At 39.9% G+C, this 19,820-nt stretch overlaps 2 protein-coding genes across 2 annotated transcripts; one reads left to right on the plus strand and one right to left on the minus strand.

Annotated features, from left to right (window-relative positions):
- Positions 1 to 5,525: 5,525 nt before the first annotated feature.
- RB195_008317 (uncharacterized protein) lies at positions 5,526 to 11,125 on the minus strand (the record flags this gene model as incomplete). Its single annotated transcript, XM_013437912.2, has 14 exons — positions 5,526 to 5,590; positions 5,955 to 6,084; positions 6,180 to 6,296; positions 6,419 to 6,512; positions 6,569 to 6,680; positions 6,832 to 6,889; positions 8,895 to 8,978; positions 9,045 to 9,209; positions 9,277 to 9,324; positions 9,381 to 9,532; positions 9,707 to 9,836; positions 9,915 to 10,001; positions 10,311 to 10,433; positions 11,072 to 11,125. The coding sequence occupies 14 exons, from the start codon at positions 11,123 to 11,125 to the stop codon at positions 5,526 to 5,528; spliced, it is 1,419 nt and encodes a 472-aa protein (XP_013293366.2).
- Positions 11,126 to 12,501: 1,376 nt separating this feature from the next.
- RB195_008318 (uncharacterized protein) lies at positions 12,502 to 19,437 on the plus strand (the record flags this gene model as incomplete). The annotated part of the gene is made up of 18 exons (XM_064194755.1): positions 12,502 to 12,593; positions 13,867 to 13,969; positions 14,544 to 14,670; positions 14,730 to 14,908; positions 15,030 to 15,108; positions 16,161 to 16,276; positions 16,399 to 16,533; positions 16,603 to 16,716; positions 16,778 to 16,934; positions 17,008 to 17,202; positions 17,319 to 17,394; positions 17,464 to 17,666; positions 17,722 to 17,793; positions 17,852 to 17,974; positions 18,076 to 18,176; positions 18,232 to 18,321; positions 18,383 to 18,552; positions 19,317 to 19,437. 18 exons carry the CDS (start codon positions 12,502 to 12,504, stop codon positions 19,435 to 19,437), a joined length of 2,253 nt encoding a protein of 750 aa, XP_064045900.1.
- Positions 19,438 to 19,820: the final 383 nt, after the last annotated feature.

Below are 19,820 nucleotides of genomic sequence, written 5' to 3' on the forward strand. Positions count from 1 at the left end.
ATAATGGTTTATAATGAAAACGCAGCTCACGAAGTGACTCATTCCAATTTCGACACAATTGTATTTTTTCTTCTCAGTTTAGATAGACACATTTCCAAAAGGTTACGGTACGTGTAATTCATTTCCGCAATGAAGGTCGTAAGGAAATAAAAGACGTAGAACTAATTAAAACTACAAGACGTCCTTGTATGATAGTCGAAAAAGGGCACAGTGATACTAGTCGGAACTTTTGGAGAGAGGTTGCATCCAAATTTAAAAGTTATGCGATTGCTGCAGAGAATTTTAACCGTTTCCACTACCCTGAACGATTATCGAAACACTGACCCAGGATGTTGTGACGCCTGACAGAATAAACGTAGGATTGCTGCAATCAACCTCTATTTAAACCTCTGAAGATGGCGAGAGAGCCGAAACGTCAGGCAAATAAAAGTTCCATCAAAAAACCTCGTACGCACACTATTAGAAAACATGGACAGAATTCTGCCGAGGCCCCAAAACACGATAACGTTTGAACTTCTTCCGAGAATTTTTCGTACGATAGGACACCACTTAAACTTACATTAGATGAGGTTTGTTTTCTTAAATAATCTTAATAATAAGTAATTATGATAGTTTCTTAAGTAAATAAACAAATATTATGGATGACGACGGGTTATGTTGGGCTTGTTCGGAAAGTTCTGAGCAAACTACATGCATTTCTAGATGCAAATTTAAGGGAAGTTAAGAATTCTGCAATATTACGTGTGATGAAATGCAGCTGAGTGAAAAAAATCCTGAAATCTAGATGATCACTGGTTGAGCCATTCCTCCTTTAGTCGGGTCAAAACGAAATGAAGCTCGGTGCAGTTGCGTAGACGGTTGCAGTCGGAGCGGCGCGGTAGAACTAGCTGTTGGGATCAAGGTGGGACCAACCGCAGCGATGAGTGGTGCTAGCATTATGGTTTCAGGCGAGGGGAGTGTGTGTCGCGAAAAAAGAAAAGACTTCCAGCGATGAAGCGTCGCCGTATCCAGGAGCAATACAAACAAGCTGCAGCTCTATGAGCATCGTAAACATCATCGCGATCAAATTTCCCAGAAAAAAAAGTAAATATGACGGATAAGCCAGCGTAGTCACAAAATCACAACCAAAATACGCAAAAAAAAGAAAGAGAAAGCTGAACATTGTCCAGGGAATTCGACTTTGTCTTAAGGAAGAAGAAAAATTATATGATATCCGAGAAACAATGGATAACTTAGCGTTCGCACATGAACATTCTAACTGTGCCGGGTACCTGACCGCATTTCTGTCCCTATTCAAGTGAGAGGTCACCGAGGAAAATGGCTAGGAAATGAGGTCGTCGTGCGATTGAATCACAGAGAAACAGAGATAGATAGTCAGTAAAGCGCCGGCGAAGAGGAATTAAATGGGAAAGGAGAAAAAAAAAACTAATACAATTGTTTCCAGGAATTCCGGCGTAGTATGTAATAGACTTTAGAAAAGAACGCAGAAAAAAAAGTACACTTCAGGAAAAAGTGTTCGATTCGATGAGCTTAGTTGTTGTAATACGCTAGAACCACAAGGAGTAACTTCTTCTACAACATGTTACACATGTGTAAGCGCTCATAATATATGTTTTGGAGTCTAAACTATCACGACTGAGAAAATCGTACAAGAAACCAAACTGCTTTTCCCGTCGACATTATGATTCATTCATGTGACGGCGCGGTGACGGATCCGTATTGCAGATGCTTTGAATTGCAACGACATTGAAATATATACACTTTGTCGCTGATTAACTAAACGCATCTATAACAACTCGCCCATCTCCTGCGTATTGCAGCGCGTCCCGCCCAGAACAGCAGCTGTCGCGCAGACGTATCGTCGGCAGCTTTGTTTGAACGGTGTTTCTTGTTTGAGAATCGGTTATTTTGCGGAAATTTAGCACCGGTGGACAAAACTCCACATCCTTAGGTGTTACGGGTACCGCCCGAGTTCGTTTTTGCTCCTAAACGAACCACTGCTCGAGATGACAATTACTATTCGAGGATTACGCGCATGTATCCACGCAGATGACGAATAGAAGGCAGAGTCATTCGTTCTCAAAAGGGTCGAAAAGAATCTTGGGAGCTGCTTTTTCACCTTCCGTACGAGAAGAATGACCTTTTGCGCGTCACAAATTGGAACCATGCTAAAAACTTTCAATTCATTGCAGTTGGCGCCAAAATTCTAGAACCAAGTTACCGCGACGTACGTACGTTCCCCGTTTGACGAGCATTACCTCTTCCTTCTACCTCGAGGGTGAAAAATTCCGGGACCAACTACTATAGTCGGGTTGAAAGGACATGAAGCACGGTGCAGTTACGTAAGCGGTTGCGCTCGAAGCGGCGCGGCGGCACGTAGCGGTTAGAATCTGGGGAAATCTTTGCAAATATCTCATCTCATCCCATTTCGATTCCAACCGCTATCGCCTTGATTCGAGCGCAGCCGCTTACGCAACCCACTGAGCTTCAAGACGTTTTGACCCTACTGCACTCGGAATATCGGCCTCTATCTTTCAGGATCTGGTTTCCTGCGAGTTGTTGAAAGTACTGAACATATACACATACAAATAATTGCTACATAGCAGTTTGTCTCACTATTAACAATTTTCTTCCAGTGAACCTTTGCCATTATCTAGTCTTGACCTCAGTTCAAGGGAATAAGCTTCACAGCCCAACAAGTGAGTGCGGTGTGCTTGTGGATCGAAAAAGTCGCTTGACCTGTTTCCCACAGCGGGATCTTCGCCTCCTGAACAAACGTTTTCTTTCCTGGGGTTCTCAATCCTGAAAACAATGTTGCTTCCCCACTGTTTACGTATGCTACACTCTAGCTGTTGACGTAGACCGCAACGGAGCCATCACTCGCCCGACGCGGTTCGCGATGGTCCCACCTCGATCCCGACCGCTAGCTTCATCGCGCCGCTTCGAGCGTAGCCGCTTACGCAACCGTACCGAGTTTCAGGTCACTTTAACCCGACTATAATCGACTGTGGCAGTTGCGAAGATGCGCAGCATGCGCCAGCGACCTTTTTCCCATATGCAGGGCAGGGCATCCGCCGTTTATACTATTTGTCTCCCGTGCGTAGGGTTTATTTGTTCACATGTTGTTGCTTATGAAAGTGATCAAATAACTATGAAAGCACAATGATTGGAATACCGACGACCATATAAAGGCCTACATTTGTTTCTTTCCCAGGAAGGAGATAAAATGTAGACCTTCCACAAGAATACTTAGGAACAAACCCCTAAGAATAAACATAAACGAAACGATCGCATCGCTGTAGCGAAATCAGACAACAAGTACAAGTTGTTGAGTCTCAAAGTAAATCTTCACAATTACTGCGACTGAAGAGGGTGAAAATACTTGGAACAAGACTGCAAACGTGGGCAAAAATTCAATGTATCGGTTCTGACGTGGTAGGTTCTGCGGCGACAAGGTTTTTTTACGGTAGCGACGCATGCAATCAGACGCCAACAGCAGAATATTTCTCCGAAGAATATGAGGGGATGGAAATTCCTATCTGAATCACTTGTGAAGTCGACGATTGATCACTTAAAGGAGCGAAAATAAGAGTAATCGATGAAAGTCACGAGAAAATCGCGTGGTTCTGGAGCGTGAGCGCACGAAATTTGCCCGGCCATCAACCTGGCAAAAGAACGGACGAGAACCAGTTTGGTTACAAATCAAATATACGCCTAATCGGTATTTTGAATCGATTACAGGATAATTTGAGGAGGGGAATCTTTGAAAAATGAGAAGCACTGATTCCAAATAGTTCGACGCTGGAATTATATTTGTGCTAGAACAAAAACAAACAGATACGTGTGTACCGCACTTGTACATCTGAACAAACACGCCGCATTTCCGGTGGGGTTGGCAATGTCGCAATTACGTGCACGCTTGTGACTGTAACTTTTAATGAGTCGAGAAATGAGCTGCCTGTACACGAAACGTTATTATTAATACAGAGAAGTGAAGGAAAAGTAGACAGCACTGTTTCTTAGCGCTAGAAACTGTCCCGTCCGCTGCGTATCCATACGAATCACCTAGAGAACGGTTTTGAACCAGATTAGAACAACATCGTCAAGGATTATAATGGGATGTTCACATAGGACTCTTTTCTTTCTTTTTTTCTCCTTAACACAGCATTATATTACATTACAGAAACTGCTCTAGTTATACGCACTTCCATTAAACAAAAAAGGCCTATTACAGAACAGTTTGAATAACTGGAGAGAAATGAAGGAGACGAGCACCGTACAATGTCCCAGCGTGCTGATCATGTGCAAATAACACTGATGTGAGATGTGACTGCGACTAACTCAGAAGGAAAAATAATTATTGATCACATCAAATTTGACCAGAACTATCTTAGCTGGCTTCGTACGACACAAATATCACATTTGCAACCAAAATCAGGTCTCAAAGAGAACTCAGACACTGTGATGAAATAAGAATTTAATCCGGTTAAATGAAATCACTCTTTGTTAGTGTAAAGTATATTGAACGAATGGAAAACATCAGTTGATTAATAAGTTCTGCCTTCAAAATATGAGAGAATCACCTACTGGTTTTTTTGTTTTTTACATCTCGAACATAGATGAAAATTTTGTTTCGTGAAATCATGTTGTAACCGCGCAATCGTGATCACTCACTGAAGTCTGTAATTCTTAATGAATATTCAAAACAATTAAAAAATTACGCCTATGAAATGTTTGACGGAAATTTCGAAGAAGCAATAAGGACATCCAACGCTTGTCATCACCAGCAAGACGAAATCCAATCGTACGGCCGCCACCAGCCACCCACCCGGTCAAGGTCGTCAGTCAAAAGTAAACATAGGCGTGACTTGACAGCCAATCAATAGCCATGTAGTTGGTGTTTTGAGCGGTAAAACAATATGAAAACTGCAAAGAAGCGATTAGTGAGGCCTAACAGGATGATAGGATTGGAGGATGGCAAGTCTTACAATGAAGAAGTCGCAGCAAAGTGCAAAACTATCACGTTTCATCCATTTTAACGTATTCTTTTCAAAATTTGTAATGAGTGCAATTTCAATACAATATTTTGCCCTTTGCACTTCTCTGTTCTGTTAACTCCGCAGTGATCAACTTATTCTTCGCTAATTTAGCTATTCAGCAACTTACATTAAAAATTAAAGGGAAATGACCGTGATCTTCATCATACTCGTGATCTACATTCCTAAGCCTATCTTTTCGCGGGGAGATCGCATCAATTTCGTAGCGTGCTACCCTTAAGCAGCCGTCCGCACTTTGTAGATACAGTCCGGACCGTCTTAACATCAATATGTGAAGGAATTTCCCCCGTAGTGTAGTGTGGGCAGGTCTGTGGTTGCGGACGTAACACCGCACAAAATGATACTCTTAAGTGAAAGTGCTGCTGTGGTGAACAAATACAAATCATTCTATCTTATTTACGCGATCAAATACTCTAAAATGAAATTAAAAAATAGGAACTACAGAACAGTATTTTCTTTCGTAGCTAGTTACAACCTCCACCATGACATCGCTGCACGAGTATGTAAATAGTTCACGAACGCTTCGGTGAGCCCTGAAATGAAAGTTTTTGCAACCTCCAAAGCATAATGTCCAGTTTTGTGAAAGCAGCAACTTTTTATAATCAAAACAAAATGGCTAAATCTCCTATGTGGATCCATAAATCATCCTGCAGTGTAAGCACATTCGTTTGGTCATATTTGCAGGAGAAAAACTTGGCGTTGCCCTTAGGAGCGCAAATACTTATTTAGCTCTTGCGCACTCTAATATCTTTTCTTCAAGGCCAACGATGATGGAAATACCAAACGAACGAAAAAACAGCAAGCATGTTGGAGATAAATATGGAACATCACGTCAAATAGGAAACACTTCTTGCCCACGGTAATTCTGTGGAGTTACTGACATAACGCATCACTTACCAACTCCAACATTAGCAGTATCTCTGTCATAGACATGCTTGAAGACGGCTTCTCGGATGACATTGTGATCAATTCGTGCAATTTCGTCTTCGAGTTGGGCTAGCGATCGGACAGATCCAGTGTATAACAGCTAAAACACGGTAGGGTTGTAAAATACTTGCTAGTTTTCGCCATATGAAAACAAAATTGAAGAGCTAAGAGAAAAAGAGCTGGCAATATAACTACCTCTTTTGCATTGAAGTCAGCCTTATCAGTGTTTGATTCAAGTTGTTGGTAGAGTGACGTTCTTAATTGGTTGCGGGCCAATGTAGTCTCTTCCTCAGAAACCGCTGCAGCGAGGTGCTTAAATATGCGCATCGTAATATCCATAGAAAAGCAACAACCTATGACGTTGTAGTTATTTTGAAAGTAATTTTAAACACAAAAGATAACGGATTTATGACTATCGATTTATGATAACAAACCTTCCATTCATGCTGGATGCTCCTTATAATTCCCTGTGAGTTGGCTAAATCATCTCCGTTACTAACAAAGTACACACCGAACAGACCTGTATCTCTGGAATATTTTAACGAATAAGAGCAAAAATCTTAAAAACAGTTAAAAGTGCTAACTTGTAGTTAATGTTGAAGTGTTGGAGAAATTGTAGTCCATGTTCATGAGAAATCTTCTGGATCCATCGAGATGGAGCGGTACGCGTAGTCGCATGAGTGACATCCCACTGTCCTACAAATGAACACCAACACCTTCAGAAAAACTTATACGAATTCTGGAAAAAAATAGTCCAGAAGATTGACTTAAAATGAAGCCTCTTATTAGTAAAGCAGCTGGTTCTTTTTTTTTTCAAGAATAATAAAACATCTTTGTAGTCGCTTACCAATAAATTGGCTCGCCATTTGAAGAGCAAGAGCATCGTGGTGAGCGTACCCGACACCCTGAAATATCGATATGATACCGATATCAATAAACGAGTTGCAATGAAGACCGAAAAATTCTCAGGAGTTGAATCCCTGATCTAGGATATAAGAACGGGAAACACGAACACAATATTAGCTTCGAGAAAAGAAATTGCCAAAAATTTGCAATTTACTTTACTGCTAAGATGTTTCAGTGAGGCTACACACAGCATGGAATCAATATTTCAGCTCATTCTCCTATCTCACCCTTCTCTATAGTTTAGCCAATTATAAACGAAGTTTGGATGAGTTCCACTATTACAATAATTATACCATTGCACAAGTGCAAAGACTCAATTTCTAGAATATCCCGCTAGCCGAAAGCAACTTATGAGGATTTTGTGGTCTAAACTCACATAATTGACAATATAAGATAAGTCAGATTTCAAGGAGGGACCTTTCTAGCAACGCTTATGAGCATACTTACAGGCAATACAACATTAAAACAACACCTGTCATTTCGAGTTGCTCAAACACAGTGAGCTGTGGTTTTCACTTCTCTACTGCTTAGAACTATCGAGAACGACATAAATAATGCTCTAATTCAGCTTGTGCAAGTAAAAAATCTATCTCTTTGGCAAAAAAAAAAGAAAAATAGGGCGCACAGGTACAAAATGGCACCTCGGCTTTGAAAAAAACTCCAGGTCGTTTATGGTAAATTGCTACTTTCAGAACAGGCTTTTTCCCTTTTCGGCGTATTGCGAGCATTTTCAAGCTATAAATCCTAGCAACGTTGTAATAAGACAAAATTGGCTTAGATCAACAGTAGGTCCAGCATATATTGAACATATGGTGAATCCGACCACGTCATGCATTCTAAATAACGGGGAAATACAAATTACAGACGAGTAAAGTTGAAGTTAGTGAATAAGATTCTCTTCCTAAAAGGGATTAGTTGTTTGTACACAACACCAATTATGCTAGTGCAGAAACCATGAAATGAATAATTTCAGAGCAACGCCAGCGATGTTCATTCATTTTAGGGGGCACTACGGAACTACGCCTCTAGTCCAAAAATGGTCCACTGACCGTGTATGAAGGTTGAGTCAGGATTCATAATTGCATGGTTAGGTTTTTTTGCAGTGTTACAACAAACTAGAATTTGGTCAAACTACAATTCAATATATCACACTTATCATTCCTTCCAATGTGAGAGTGGTGAGGTCTTCACTAACCCCACTCGGTTCCATTTAATTCTTTGTTAAATTTTAAATGATTATACTCTTGGAGGAATGGGAGTCGCTAATAGATACAAAGGATGAAGAGGTTGAATCGCTTTGGGAGGGCTAATGGCGTTCGACTTCAGTTCAGAATCGTAGAGGTTTTTGCGGCTAATACACATACTTGTAGGAGCAATCGAGTCACCAAGTAAATGCACATAAGCAGAAATGAGCTAAATTAGTTTATTTAGCTAAATCATGGCAGTTTCCTAGCCATGTTTAGAACCTATTTATCAACCTAGAATGGATGAAAGTTTGGTTGATATAGGGTGGTTTTAAAACTTCGACTTTGCAAACACCAGGGAATTTTCTATAGAGAGAACATGTAGATTGAGAGAAAATCAGTGCAATATCCGGGAAGAAGATTAGTTTTGACAAAGGGAACGCAGAAAGCGAGCGGTGGATGTTACTAATGCTGCTACTCTGCGGGATTTATCAGAAATGGAATGAAACGGGAATTTCTTGAAAATATCAACATTAATTTAAAAAAAGCGATGTGTTTTGAAATATCACTTTAGTACTACTTTAGATCCCCTTAACTCGCTATAATAGCAATATGAAACAAGACATTCATTCAAGCTTTGATTTTTTTTTTGTAAACTGCTCAAACTTTGAATAAATGGAGCACAGATACGAGCTTATTAGCTCTGCATTTATAAAAAAAAATTAAAGAAAAGCTCCCTTGTCCTGATTATGGCAGACCCAAAACGTAGCCAGAGACAATGTGAATGCACCGTTTGGCTAAGTTACTAAGATCCACTCACTTCAACAGCCACAGCCGAATACATATGTGGAATATAATCGTTACGGTATACGTACTCGCAACCAGTAAATCGAATACCACCAGCCTAAAACAACCACAAAACCTCCACTTCAACAACCCAAAAGCGCACGTATTAACGGAATTGTCAAACCTCGGGCACTTTTCTTGGGTACTCGCTGCTTAGATCGCCGAAATATTTCTCAGCTAGACCTTGTAGTTTGGATCCTGAACATCCACCTCCAACAGCTGAGAACACCATCCTGATGGGGCGGTAATTATCCTCTTGCCATTCTTTGATGTTTTGTGCAGAAATGACCTTCAAAATAAGATTAAAGGATGATAAAAAATTAAAGAATGAAAATTAACGGCACTAAGATATTTACCTTCAGAGATGCTGTGGTTCCAATAGGACTCTTTGACAACGGTGTTCCCTAAGAAATAATTAATTCACGATTCACGGAAGATATTAGAAATAAAGTAAATATACCTGGAAAGCAGCGGTGTGAAGGTTATCCATAGTTACTTTCTGAAGATCACTCTCAGATTCTTCAAGTTCTTTGAGCAGTACGGCACGTTCGGCTTCAATCGCCGGCGAGTCCAGTTTGCTGTTTCTCAAGACATCAGCGAGGATATCGACAGCTATAAGCGAAAAATACAAGAAAAATCCGTAGGACCTGAGGTTATCGGAAAAAAGAAACGAAAATGACGGACAAAAACAACAAGATTAAGAAATAATACAAGAAAGACTTTAATGTTTCTAGGTTCTACGTGTCTTCCAGAGAAAAAAAAAAGAGAAAAGTTCTTTGAACAAACCTTTCTCAACATCCTGGGAAGCCGACTGAACAAAAACAGCGGTTCGATCACGTGTGGTGTAGGATCTAAGCTTGGCACCAATTGCTCCCAGTTCACTTTCAAGTGCGGCTGAAGCGCGTTTTCCAGTGCCCTAAAAAAGTCCTCAAAGAAGGAGAAAATAGGTTGAAGCTATTACAAAACTGCTTCTCACGCAACTCGTAACGATTACCTTGTGTATGAGTCGCTCAAGGAAGTGGGCAACTCCGTTATTCTCCTCGTTTTCGTAGCGAGACCCGGTTTCAATCCAAACTCCTACCTGAAGCACGATATTAAGCAGAAGGACAAAAGAAATGAGCGATAACAAAATCAAGAGAAAACAGGATTTTGAAGTTAAGAATGCAAGAAAGAAAAAGAAGCGCGCAGAGAAAAAAGAGCAAAAAAAAAATGTCGTGCAACGGTACCAGCAGCCGATTCTCAATGCATGACCAAAAAGGGCAAGATTTTGAGTTACAAACGAGAATAAAGAGAAGAAAAGCTTCGATGCCAAATGGTCTTAGCAAAATGTAACGGTATTAGCAGTTGATTCACAGGGTATAGCAGGGTGGCTTAAAAAAAGCGAACTTACAGTGGCAGTTGGTGTTCCGTTATCCTCAGCCACCACTCGGAGCCCATTCTTCAGACTGCCAACTTCGGCAGTTGGTTGGGTAGACAAGACGTCTTTGATGGAGAGCGCAGCCACATTTCGGATCTAGAAACGAAACTTAAAAAATTGACAAGAATAGACAAAATAGGCGGCAAAGAAGAACGTATTTACATTTCTTTATTCAAACACTGTATTTGTTCAAAGGAAAAGTCTTGCTGTCTAGATGTTTGGAACAGTGAAGAAATGTTCATTCCTTACGATAACAATACCTTAGTAGTAGTACATTTATTTATATTGCATCCTAATAAAAGTAGAGGAGCAGTGGAAGAAAGCTGCTACATTTGCCGGCACAGAAACATCTCAGTTGCCTCAGAGAGCTGTCATGAAATGCAACTTAGCCCCTGGTGTACAAGATTTAGAATAAAGGAGCTACAGCTCTTCGAAGAAGAAATAAGAAGCAAAGTTATGATATCAGGTGGCTTCCTCCGAAACAACCAAATACTACAAAAATTTATTACAAACCACCCTCCAAAAGCTCTTTTGCCAAAAAAAAAGACCTATTTAATGAGACAACCAGAGTACAAAAAAAATCGGCAAGATTCCACCTCGTTAAAACTAAACCAGTTTTTGCGAACCAGTAAAAGGAATATAATTCAGGGAATTTCTACAAAAATGCAAGAAAGCATAACTAAAATATTTATGTGAATGAACTTGAAAAATGAACGATAAACCAAAAAGTCCACCTGAGTGTTAAGAACTGGCTTGAGTGATGAACCAATAACAAACCTCAGCGCCATACTGTCTGCCCACTGATACCAAGTTCCTGAAGAAAACTACTCGAAAAAAGAAGAAAAACCATAACAACTGCTCCACGATAGGTGTGATCTTTGGTCCTGACATGACGCTTCCTCATAATTACACACATTCTAACTGTATGGTATGAGTCTCACAATAAAAGTCCTTGTTAAGACAAGGAACTCGAAATCCAAAGAGGAAAAGAATATAAAAACCCCTCCCGTCAAAACTCAACCGCTCAGATGTTCGGTCGTACCTGAGGGAATCGTTCCAGGACCTCAGTTCGCAGGAGGCTTCGATTTGAATCTGTTCCAATTTTGTCGAGCCTCGTCTAGTCGCTTTTCTTCCTTTTTTCGACTCCTTTGTGCCTTTTTTGAAGTTTTTGTGTTGTTTTTCTTTTATCCTAGACTTTTCTGCGCTCCCCATCGTTGTCCTTGTTTTCGGAGATCTTTTTCTCATGCATTTCCCTTCTGCTTTGAGACGCTTTTTAATTTTCGACGTTTTTTTTCCATGTATTCTTCTTGGTATTATATAACCTTATGTGTTCATTTAAGTTGAAAGGGGCTACTTTGCTAAAGAATTTCAAGTATGTAGATCACTCTTTTGGGGTTAAGGAGTGAAGAAGGTGTGAGGGTCCGGTACTTCTCGCGGACTATGTATAAGATCAGGGCCTTCTCTGAAGATATGTTGGTTTTTATAGGTTTCAGCTGTGAGAAGGCCTTGTTTAAGATGAATTTAAGTGCAAAATCATGGTCTTAGCTCTTGTAATCATTTCATTAGATCCATAGCTGTATTTATTGTGGTTTGTTGTGGAAAATAAGAACAATACCAGTGAGGAGTCATTAATTTTGTGAACATGAGGAATCATCAATTTTGTTTCAAAAAAAACAGTTCTGTGTTTGAAATGGAGCTGTGGGTAGGCCTTCATCTTTCGAAATAAGTAATCGAGTCATTCGGACCCCCTAAGGCCTAAGCATTAGTCTTAGATTATCTATTACTTGTAAACTGAAGTTACTAAGAGAAAAAAGTAAGTTAGAGCGTCGGGAAATAAGTGCGCCACTGAGTGCACCCCCTCCCCCCTCCCAACTATATTTTTCCCCAGTTATGGTTGATGGTAATCTTATGTTATAAGACTTGTCATTTTAGAGGAAATCATTTGAGGCACATGTCCTATTTAAGTGCAGCTCTCTAGTTTAACTCTTTTTTCATTGCAATCCTTAACTGTGTTCAAGTCATGAAATTGGTGCTGCGCTTTTTTTTGTTGTTTTACATCCTTGAACTACTCTTATTTTGGATACTGAAGCTTCGTATGTACAATTTTCTAAAGCCCTTCTTTCTTAGTAATGTTAAATCTGTTTTCTATATCCGTTCCTTTAGTATGTCTTCCCGACATCGCATCGACTTGGATGATGATCGTAGGCGAGATCGCGATCGAGACAGGGACCGAGAAAGGGACAGGAAATCTCGCAGGTACTTCTTAGAAGAGGTGATAAGGTAGTTGGAGAGGCCCAGTAAGGGGACACCGATGTTGAGGTCGATAAGCCTTCTTTCGGAGTAATTGCAGGTTCTGAACACGAATATAACACTAAAATATTGTAGGTTTAAATCTGACTGCAGTTTTCGTGGTACAAATTTCCGGAAGACTTTGTTTTTCTTTCATTCATCAGAATTGAGCTTTTAGTGGAGCGAAGAAACTTTTTATCAAAAAAGTTTTCTTGGAGGATGCTTTTGGGTTAGGTGTAGCCTCGAAGACAGCTGTAGGGTTTAAATGGTTACCATAAATGGATTGGTATTTGATCGAAACCAGCTGCTATAGTTTGTGCAGGAAGTTCCCGCCGCTGCGTTGCCACTTTCAGAAAATCTCGAAGAAGTGATCATTTCAAAGATACCCTTTAATTAAAACTAGGTACTCCGCATACCATATTCTTTGAATGAAACAGCGTGCCCACAATGCGGATTTTCCGTTGATTCCAGGTTTCTGGCATGCACAAATGCTGCTTTCAAGTTTCCTTGTTTCATCATGCCCACTGGGACTTTGCTTGAATACCTTTCTAGGATTTCCACCGTTAGGACGGGGGCGATTCTTCCACGGCAGTCCCCGTTCGCCAAGATATTCCTCGAACTCAGCAGCCAGGCCGAAATCAACGTGAAATCGCGCAAAAATAGCAAATTCGCAATCTCAACAAAAACTAAACTTTTCGAAGAGCTTTCGAATGCGGAGTTTGCTCTGCACTCCTCTTATATACTCTTGTTTTCGAAAATATTCGAAATTGATTTCTCACGACGTGCCAGGACCCATTTCCAAACAGTTTCGAAAATGTTTTTTGTGTGACTCGTGGCTCGATTTGTAACAATTTCGAAAAATGTACGAATTCCTTTTTATACGAGAACTGCTCTCAGATTTAAGTTCTACGATGTGTTATTGTTTCGTAGTCCGTATTCTTGCTGCTTTTCCATATGATAATGCTTAGCCACAAGAAGCAATTTTTGCTAATTCAGACTTTTCCTACGAAAGCTATGAAAAATCAGATTAATCCTCTCCTTAGTAGTACCTTAGAATCGAGGTGTGGTCTATATGTATTTTTTTGGACCAATTCATGCAAGACTGGTTTCGTACAAGTTGTAATAAAAGGACTGTATTCTTGCGGCAAATGGCCGATGCTTTACTCGTTAGTGGAGTAATCGAGAAATTTATTGCATCCTCGTCGGTATCTCTTTCATTTTTTCATAATATTGTTTTAAGATCACGTTCACGGTCTCGCTCACCCCTGAAGAAGGAGCGCGATCGTTCTAATTCACCACCTACTATCAACTACAATAATAACGCAGCTGCAGCCGAAGCTAAGGTATTTATTTTTTTTAACTAGACTATAAAGGTTAATCCGGAATGTCCATTTGTGTATAGAAAAGATAGCAGCGTGTTTTTGAATCTTGTCGGAATCCTGAGAAGTGGATAAAAGCGAAGGGTAGCGTTATGCGGATCGCTCTGCGCAGCTTGATGGCGTGCGGAGAGAATCCTATGAGTTTGCTGCAGGAAGACAGGTTTATGTCGTAAAAGAAACATTCGGAGATCTCAATTATCCCTGTATGTATTGTTCGGGAAGGAAAGGGTTGTTCCTTTTCGAAAAATACATGGAAAACGATCTCAATGCAATAGAACTGATGAGTATGCCAGTAATTGAAAAAGAAGATTGATTACGATTCTGGGCGGAGTATGGATGACTTGCAAATAGAAATTCACATAGCGGGGTCCACAATCAGTTGGCCTGTGCGCTGTATATTTGGTTCTCTTCGTTTTTCAATCTTTTTCATTTCATTTTTTACATACATTTTCGTCTTTTACATACATAATGCATTTCTGGATGTACCTTGGTGTGGCTTACGGTTTGAGTGAAATCGCCGCTTATCCGCTTAATTCAGATCAAAACTAATCCGTACACGAAAATGCCCTATAGTAAGAAGTACTGGCAGATTTGGGAGAAACGGCATCAGCTTCCCGTTTGGGAATACAAGGAAAAGTTCATGGAAATCCTGCACAACAACCAATGTGTGTTTCTTTTGTTTGCTTCACTGTTTTTCCTGCATCCTTACAGTACATGTCTCTAGGTATGACATTGGTGGGAGAGACGGGTTCCGGAAAAACCACACAGATTCCCCAGTGGTGTGTAGAATACGTAAGACAAAGAGCTATACCTGGCCAAAGAAGATTAGTAGCTTGTACTCAACCCAGAAGGGTGGCAGCAATGTCAGTTGCAGCCCGTGTTGCCGACGAAATGGACGTCCAGGTGAGCTAAATCTGTTTTTATGGTTTCATATTTAAAATTAGCGCTGAACGTGCTAGTAAGCTGGGTGGTTTGTTATTTTGTCCGAGAAAAGTTCGCACATTATCGATTAGTTTTTTTCAAGTTGGGACAGGAAGTCGGATATTCTATTCGTTTCGAAGACTGCGTCAGTGCGCAAACTATACTGAAATATTGTACGGATGGTATGTTTTTTAGACTGTTTGAGTAAGTTCACCTATTATAAGTACAAAAATTGTTCAAATGCTCTAGATCTGAGGAATATCTTTTAGCTGGTGAGGAGAAACCATTTAGATGAAAAACGCATGAATCCTTCCGTTTTCAAAGCTATTTTATTTCCTGCACCATTGTGCTTAAAGGCTCGTCCAGCCAAGCACCCATTGAAATTTTCGTTGTCGAGTTTTCTACATTACGGAATCCATCTGTGCGTATATTCACTATTATGCCGGTAATGTTAGTAGAAAATAGATAGAAACGTTGGGAGGAAGCGCAATTATGTTGCAACTGCAACTTTTAGCGTAAGGTGTCTTAAAAAGTGAACCTTTTCATTTTTTGTGATCGAGTAATTCTACGACCTAGTGCCTTAAGTTACTAATGCCACAAGTAAAGTTTCCCTTTTATGATGAACGCACATAATTTTTCAATTTGTAATATTTATCGTGCGTTTAATGCAGCCGAATCCTGGGTGAAAATGATGTTAGAGGTTAAGACATTACATGTTTTCTGGTCCTTTCTCGTTTAATATAAGCTTTTGGTGAATACGCATGGTTTAATGTGTAGCGTAGGTCTTCATGTTGGGATTATGTGATATATTTGCCTTGAGTACAGCCAAAAAATATTGATTATTTGCTCTACTTGACGGGAATAAGCACTTTAGTATTATTTTCACGTCGTAATATATGTGATAATAAACGAATGTCGTGTAGATAGGTTTTAATAGAGGACACAGCATATCCTGCTCAGACGGTCTAACGCTTATTGGTACTGACACTTGAAAAAACCTTTATTTTATTTTCTTTCCATACATACGGAATCTAATGCTAGGTGTTCTTTATTTGTAAAGCGCTATGAACCTTTTTTTTTCATAATATGCTAGGCCTCTTCTAATTCATGAAAGAACGAGGCAGCGAAAATTTCTTTGGGTGCTTTGAAGATGTCTTTCAACTATCGATATTGAACTAGTTGTTATGTTCATTACAGGTTCTGATGTCATTGTTCTTAATAGCATTTATTTAAGGTATGTTGTTGCGTGAAGCGATGAATTGTCCGCTTCTGGATGGATATGGTGTCATAATCCTTGACGAAGCGCACGAAAGAACATTAGCCACGGATATATTGATGGGGTTGATCAAGGTAAAGTAGGAATTAGTAGTTGTAAATTTTGCGGAAGAACGTGTTCTTATCAATTTCCTAGTCTGTTGACAGAACTACACGCAGCAAAGTTGACAATATAGGCAACAAGTTGTTCCTTTCAGGAGATTGTCAAACAACGTTCCGACATCAAGATAGTGATCATGTCCGCCACACTGGATGCTGGAAAATTCCAGAATTATTTCGAAAATTGTCCGCTTATGTCCGTTCCAGGGCGTACTTTTCCCGTAGAAATCTTCGTAAGTTTTCAGTATTTTCCTCCTGTTTCGATCACCATCCCCTAGAAATTGATTGTCGGTTGATTTCAGTTCACACCAGAACCTGAAAAGGATTATTTGGAAGCGGCTATTAGGACCGTGATACAAATTCATGTTTGCGAAGAGACAGAGGGAGACATTTTGTTGTTTTTGACTGGCCAGGAAGTTAGTTCTCGGTTGGAGGGTCACATTTGTTCCTAGAAACAACTGTATTTATCACATTTAGGAAATCGAGGAGGCTTGTAAACGGATAAAACGTGAAGTGGACAATTTGGGTCCACAAGTGGGCACTCTTAATTGCATCCCATTGTATTCTACTCTTCCACCGAATCAACAGCAGAGGATTTTCGAAGCAGCACCGCCTAGTAGACCAGGAGCCATTGGTCATTTTTTACTGTCATCTGCATGGAAGTGATTTTTCTCAAAATTATTTTAATTATTGATCTTTGTTTCTAGGGAGGAAATGTGTGGTTTCGACGAATATCGCCGAAACATCGCTTACCATCGATGGAGTTGTGTTCGTCATAGATCCCGGATTTTCTAAGCAAAAGGTGTATAACCCGAGGATTCGTGTGGAGTCCCTGTTGGTGTGTCCGATATCCAAGGCCAGCGCTATGCAACGTGCTGGTCGTGCCGGTCGTACCAAGCCTGGTGGGGGCCTTGTTTCTTTTATTTTATTCCTTTTTCATTGTTCTTTCGTAAACTTCAGAAATCTTTTTCTGTAGGGTCAGTGAAATTTCATCTTTATTAGTGTTTTTTTTTTTAAGGAAAATGCTTCCGACTATATACCGAGAAAGCCTATCAAGAGGAAATGCAGGAGCAAACATACCCGGAAATTTTGCGGTGTGTAGTTTTCTTCAGGGAACAGTGGAAATCTAATTTTTTCGTATCTAACTTGAATTTTCTCTTCAGATCAAACTTAGGATCAGTTGTGCTGCAACTGAAGAAACTCGGCATAGAAGATCTCGTCCATTTTGATTTTATGGATCCTCCGGCTCCAGAAACCCTTATGAGAGCCTTAGAACTGCTTAACTATTTAGCAGCTATTAACGATGACGGTGAGCTGACGGAGTTAGGTTCACTGATGGCAGAATTCCCCTTGGATCCGCAGTTAGGTAAGATTCTCTCCATAAAAACGCACACTGAAATTGATTTTCGACGAATGTTCAGCTAAAATGCTCATCACTTCGACGGAACTGAACTGTTCGAATGAAATTTTGTCAATTACCGCTATGTTGTCTGGTTAGTGAACTGTTCAATTATCGTTCTGTAATGGTAATTATTGTTCTTCCTTTTTTAGTTCCTCAATGTTTTGTTCGACCGAATGAGATGAAGAAAGAGGCGGATGAGGCGAAAGCCCGTTTTGCCCATGTCGATGGGGATCATCTAACTCTCTTGAATGTCTATCATGCTTTTAAACAGAGTAAGTTGTCTTCGAAGCTCTCTATTTTTTGCTAACTTGTAATTTCACTGTGATTCCGCTCTTTTTCTTTTCTATTGTTTTCTTGAAACTTTTCTTCTCAGACAATGAAGATGTGCAGTGGTGCTATGATAATTTTATCAACTATCGTACGCTTAAAACAGCAGACACTGTAAGAACACAATTAGGAAAGATTATGGATAAGGTATGAACGATTTCCTAGAAAAGCCTCTAGCAATTGCTCATAATAGTATTTTTAGTTTAACCTGAGACGGGTTTCTACAGATTTCAAGTCAAAAGACTATTATATAAACATCCGGAAAGCTCTAGTTGCTGGATTTTTCATGCAGGTAGACGTTGGCTCTACTTCTCTTTTACTTTTTACTCAATTTATTCTCTTTTATTTTGTAGGTGGCTCATCTTCAAAGAAGTGGACATTATATTACCGTGAAGGATAACCAACTGGTTAATCTTCACCCATCTACGGTACTGGATCATAAGCCGGAATGGGCACTGTACAACGAGTTCGTGTTGACAACGAAGAATTTCATAAGGACAGTCACTGATGTGCGACCGGAATGGTAAGTCACCTTGTTACTTTCTGTGAAGTTACGAACTACATTCACGCTCTTGGATTCCGTCAAACTTTTACTCTTACTTTGATCTAGATGCTATACACATGAAATGTTGTGAAGTAGCGTGAGACCCGCGTAGTGACACCGCCTATTTGCTGGAAATTAAAAATTCCGGCCTTCGTTTTATATCGTTTGCTAGCATCTTATCAATTATGCAGTATAAAGCATTTTTTGGAAATCTTGTACCCTTGGGTATCTCGTCAATATCCCTCACAAAGCAATCTTTCGGTCTTCGCATTGATCTCTTTCTGAAAGGAAGTCCCAGTAACGCTTCTGGAGCAGTACACTGCCGTTAAGTTCGTTTGAACCAATGCATATGTGCTCCGGTATTGATTTGCGTAATCTCCGTGTTTTCTTTGGAGTATTTGATAACAAAAGCTATGTGCTTTGCTGTCTAGCGTTTTATTTGGCGAATATTATTTTGGTTTTTCCTTAGTTTGGACCTTGGTGGTCGGGAATTATGTAATTGTTACCAGAATTAGTAATCAATAGTTTGTTTTAATTTATGATGAGAACTACGGGTGCGAACTTTTTGCGGTTTATGCTCATAATTTTGTTACCTATCCATTAGAATAACTACGAAGGATCAGTATAGTGTAATTTGAGTGGATAGTTTGGTTCTATAGGTTTGAGACATCATAGCGCCGATGCAATTGGTTTATCGGCCATGAGCTACACTACAGTAAAGAGTAAAAAACCTTTTTTTTTAGGTTGTTAACCATTGCGCCACAATACTTCGATCTGTCGAATTTCCCTGAAGGTGATACGAAGCGAAAATTACAATATGTGGATAACTCGCTGCGAGCTCTACAGAACAGCAAAGGGTATTAAGAAGATCTACGACTGCACTGATGGTTCTCGCTGATTTCCTGTTACTGTACGTATCTCAGTGGAGACGTGAAATGGAATACGTATTTGAGGTTGAGTTAGCTTTTTTTTCTTCGTTGAACTTTCTTCTGGTGATAGTTCTGTATTTTGTACGATTTTATTGTTGTGAATGTTGCGCAAGCCCCCGATGTCTCATAGTGTCCAAATTGTTAGCTATTATTTATTCGTCATTGTTGTCATTTTTGTGTACACCCGTTATGTTTTCTTTCTTCGTTGCTTACTTGAACAAGAAATTATTGTTGTTTGTGGGAGTTCGGATGAAAATGTCAATGCATTCAAAATTATAGTGATGAAACAATATGCTTAAAGACGATTTGGAGAAGTCA

Source organism: Necator americanus, chromosome III (assembly GCF_031761385.1).
Source record: "Necator americanus strain Aroian chromosome III, whole genome shotgun sequence".
Classification (NCBI taxonomy): domain Eukaryota; kingdom Metazoa; phylum Nematoda; class Chromadorea; order Rhabditida; family Ancylostomatidae; genus Necator; species Necator americanus.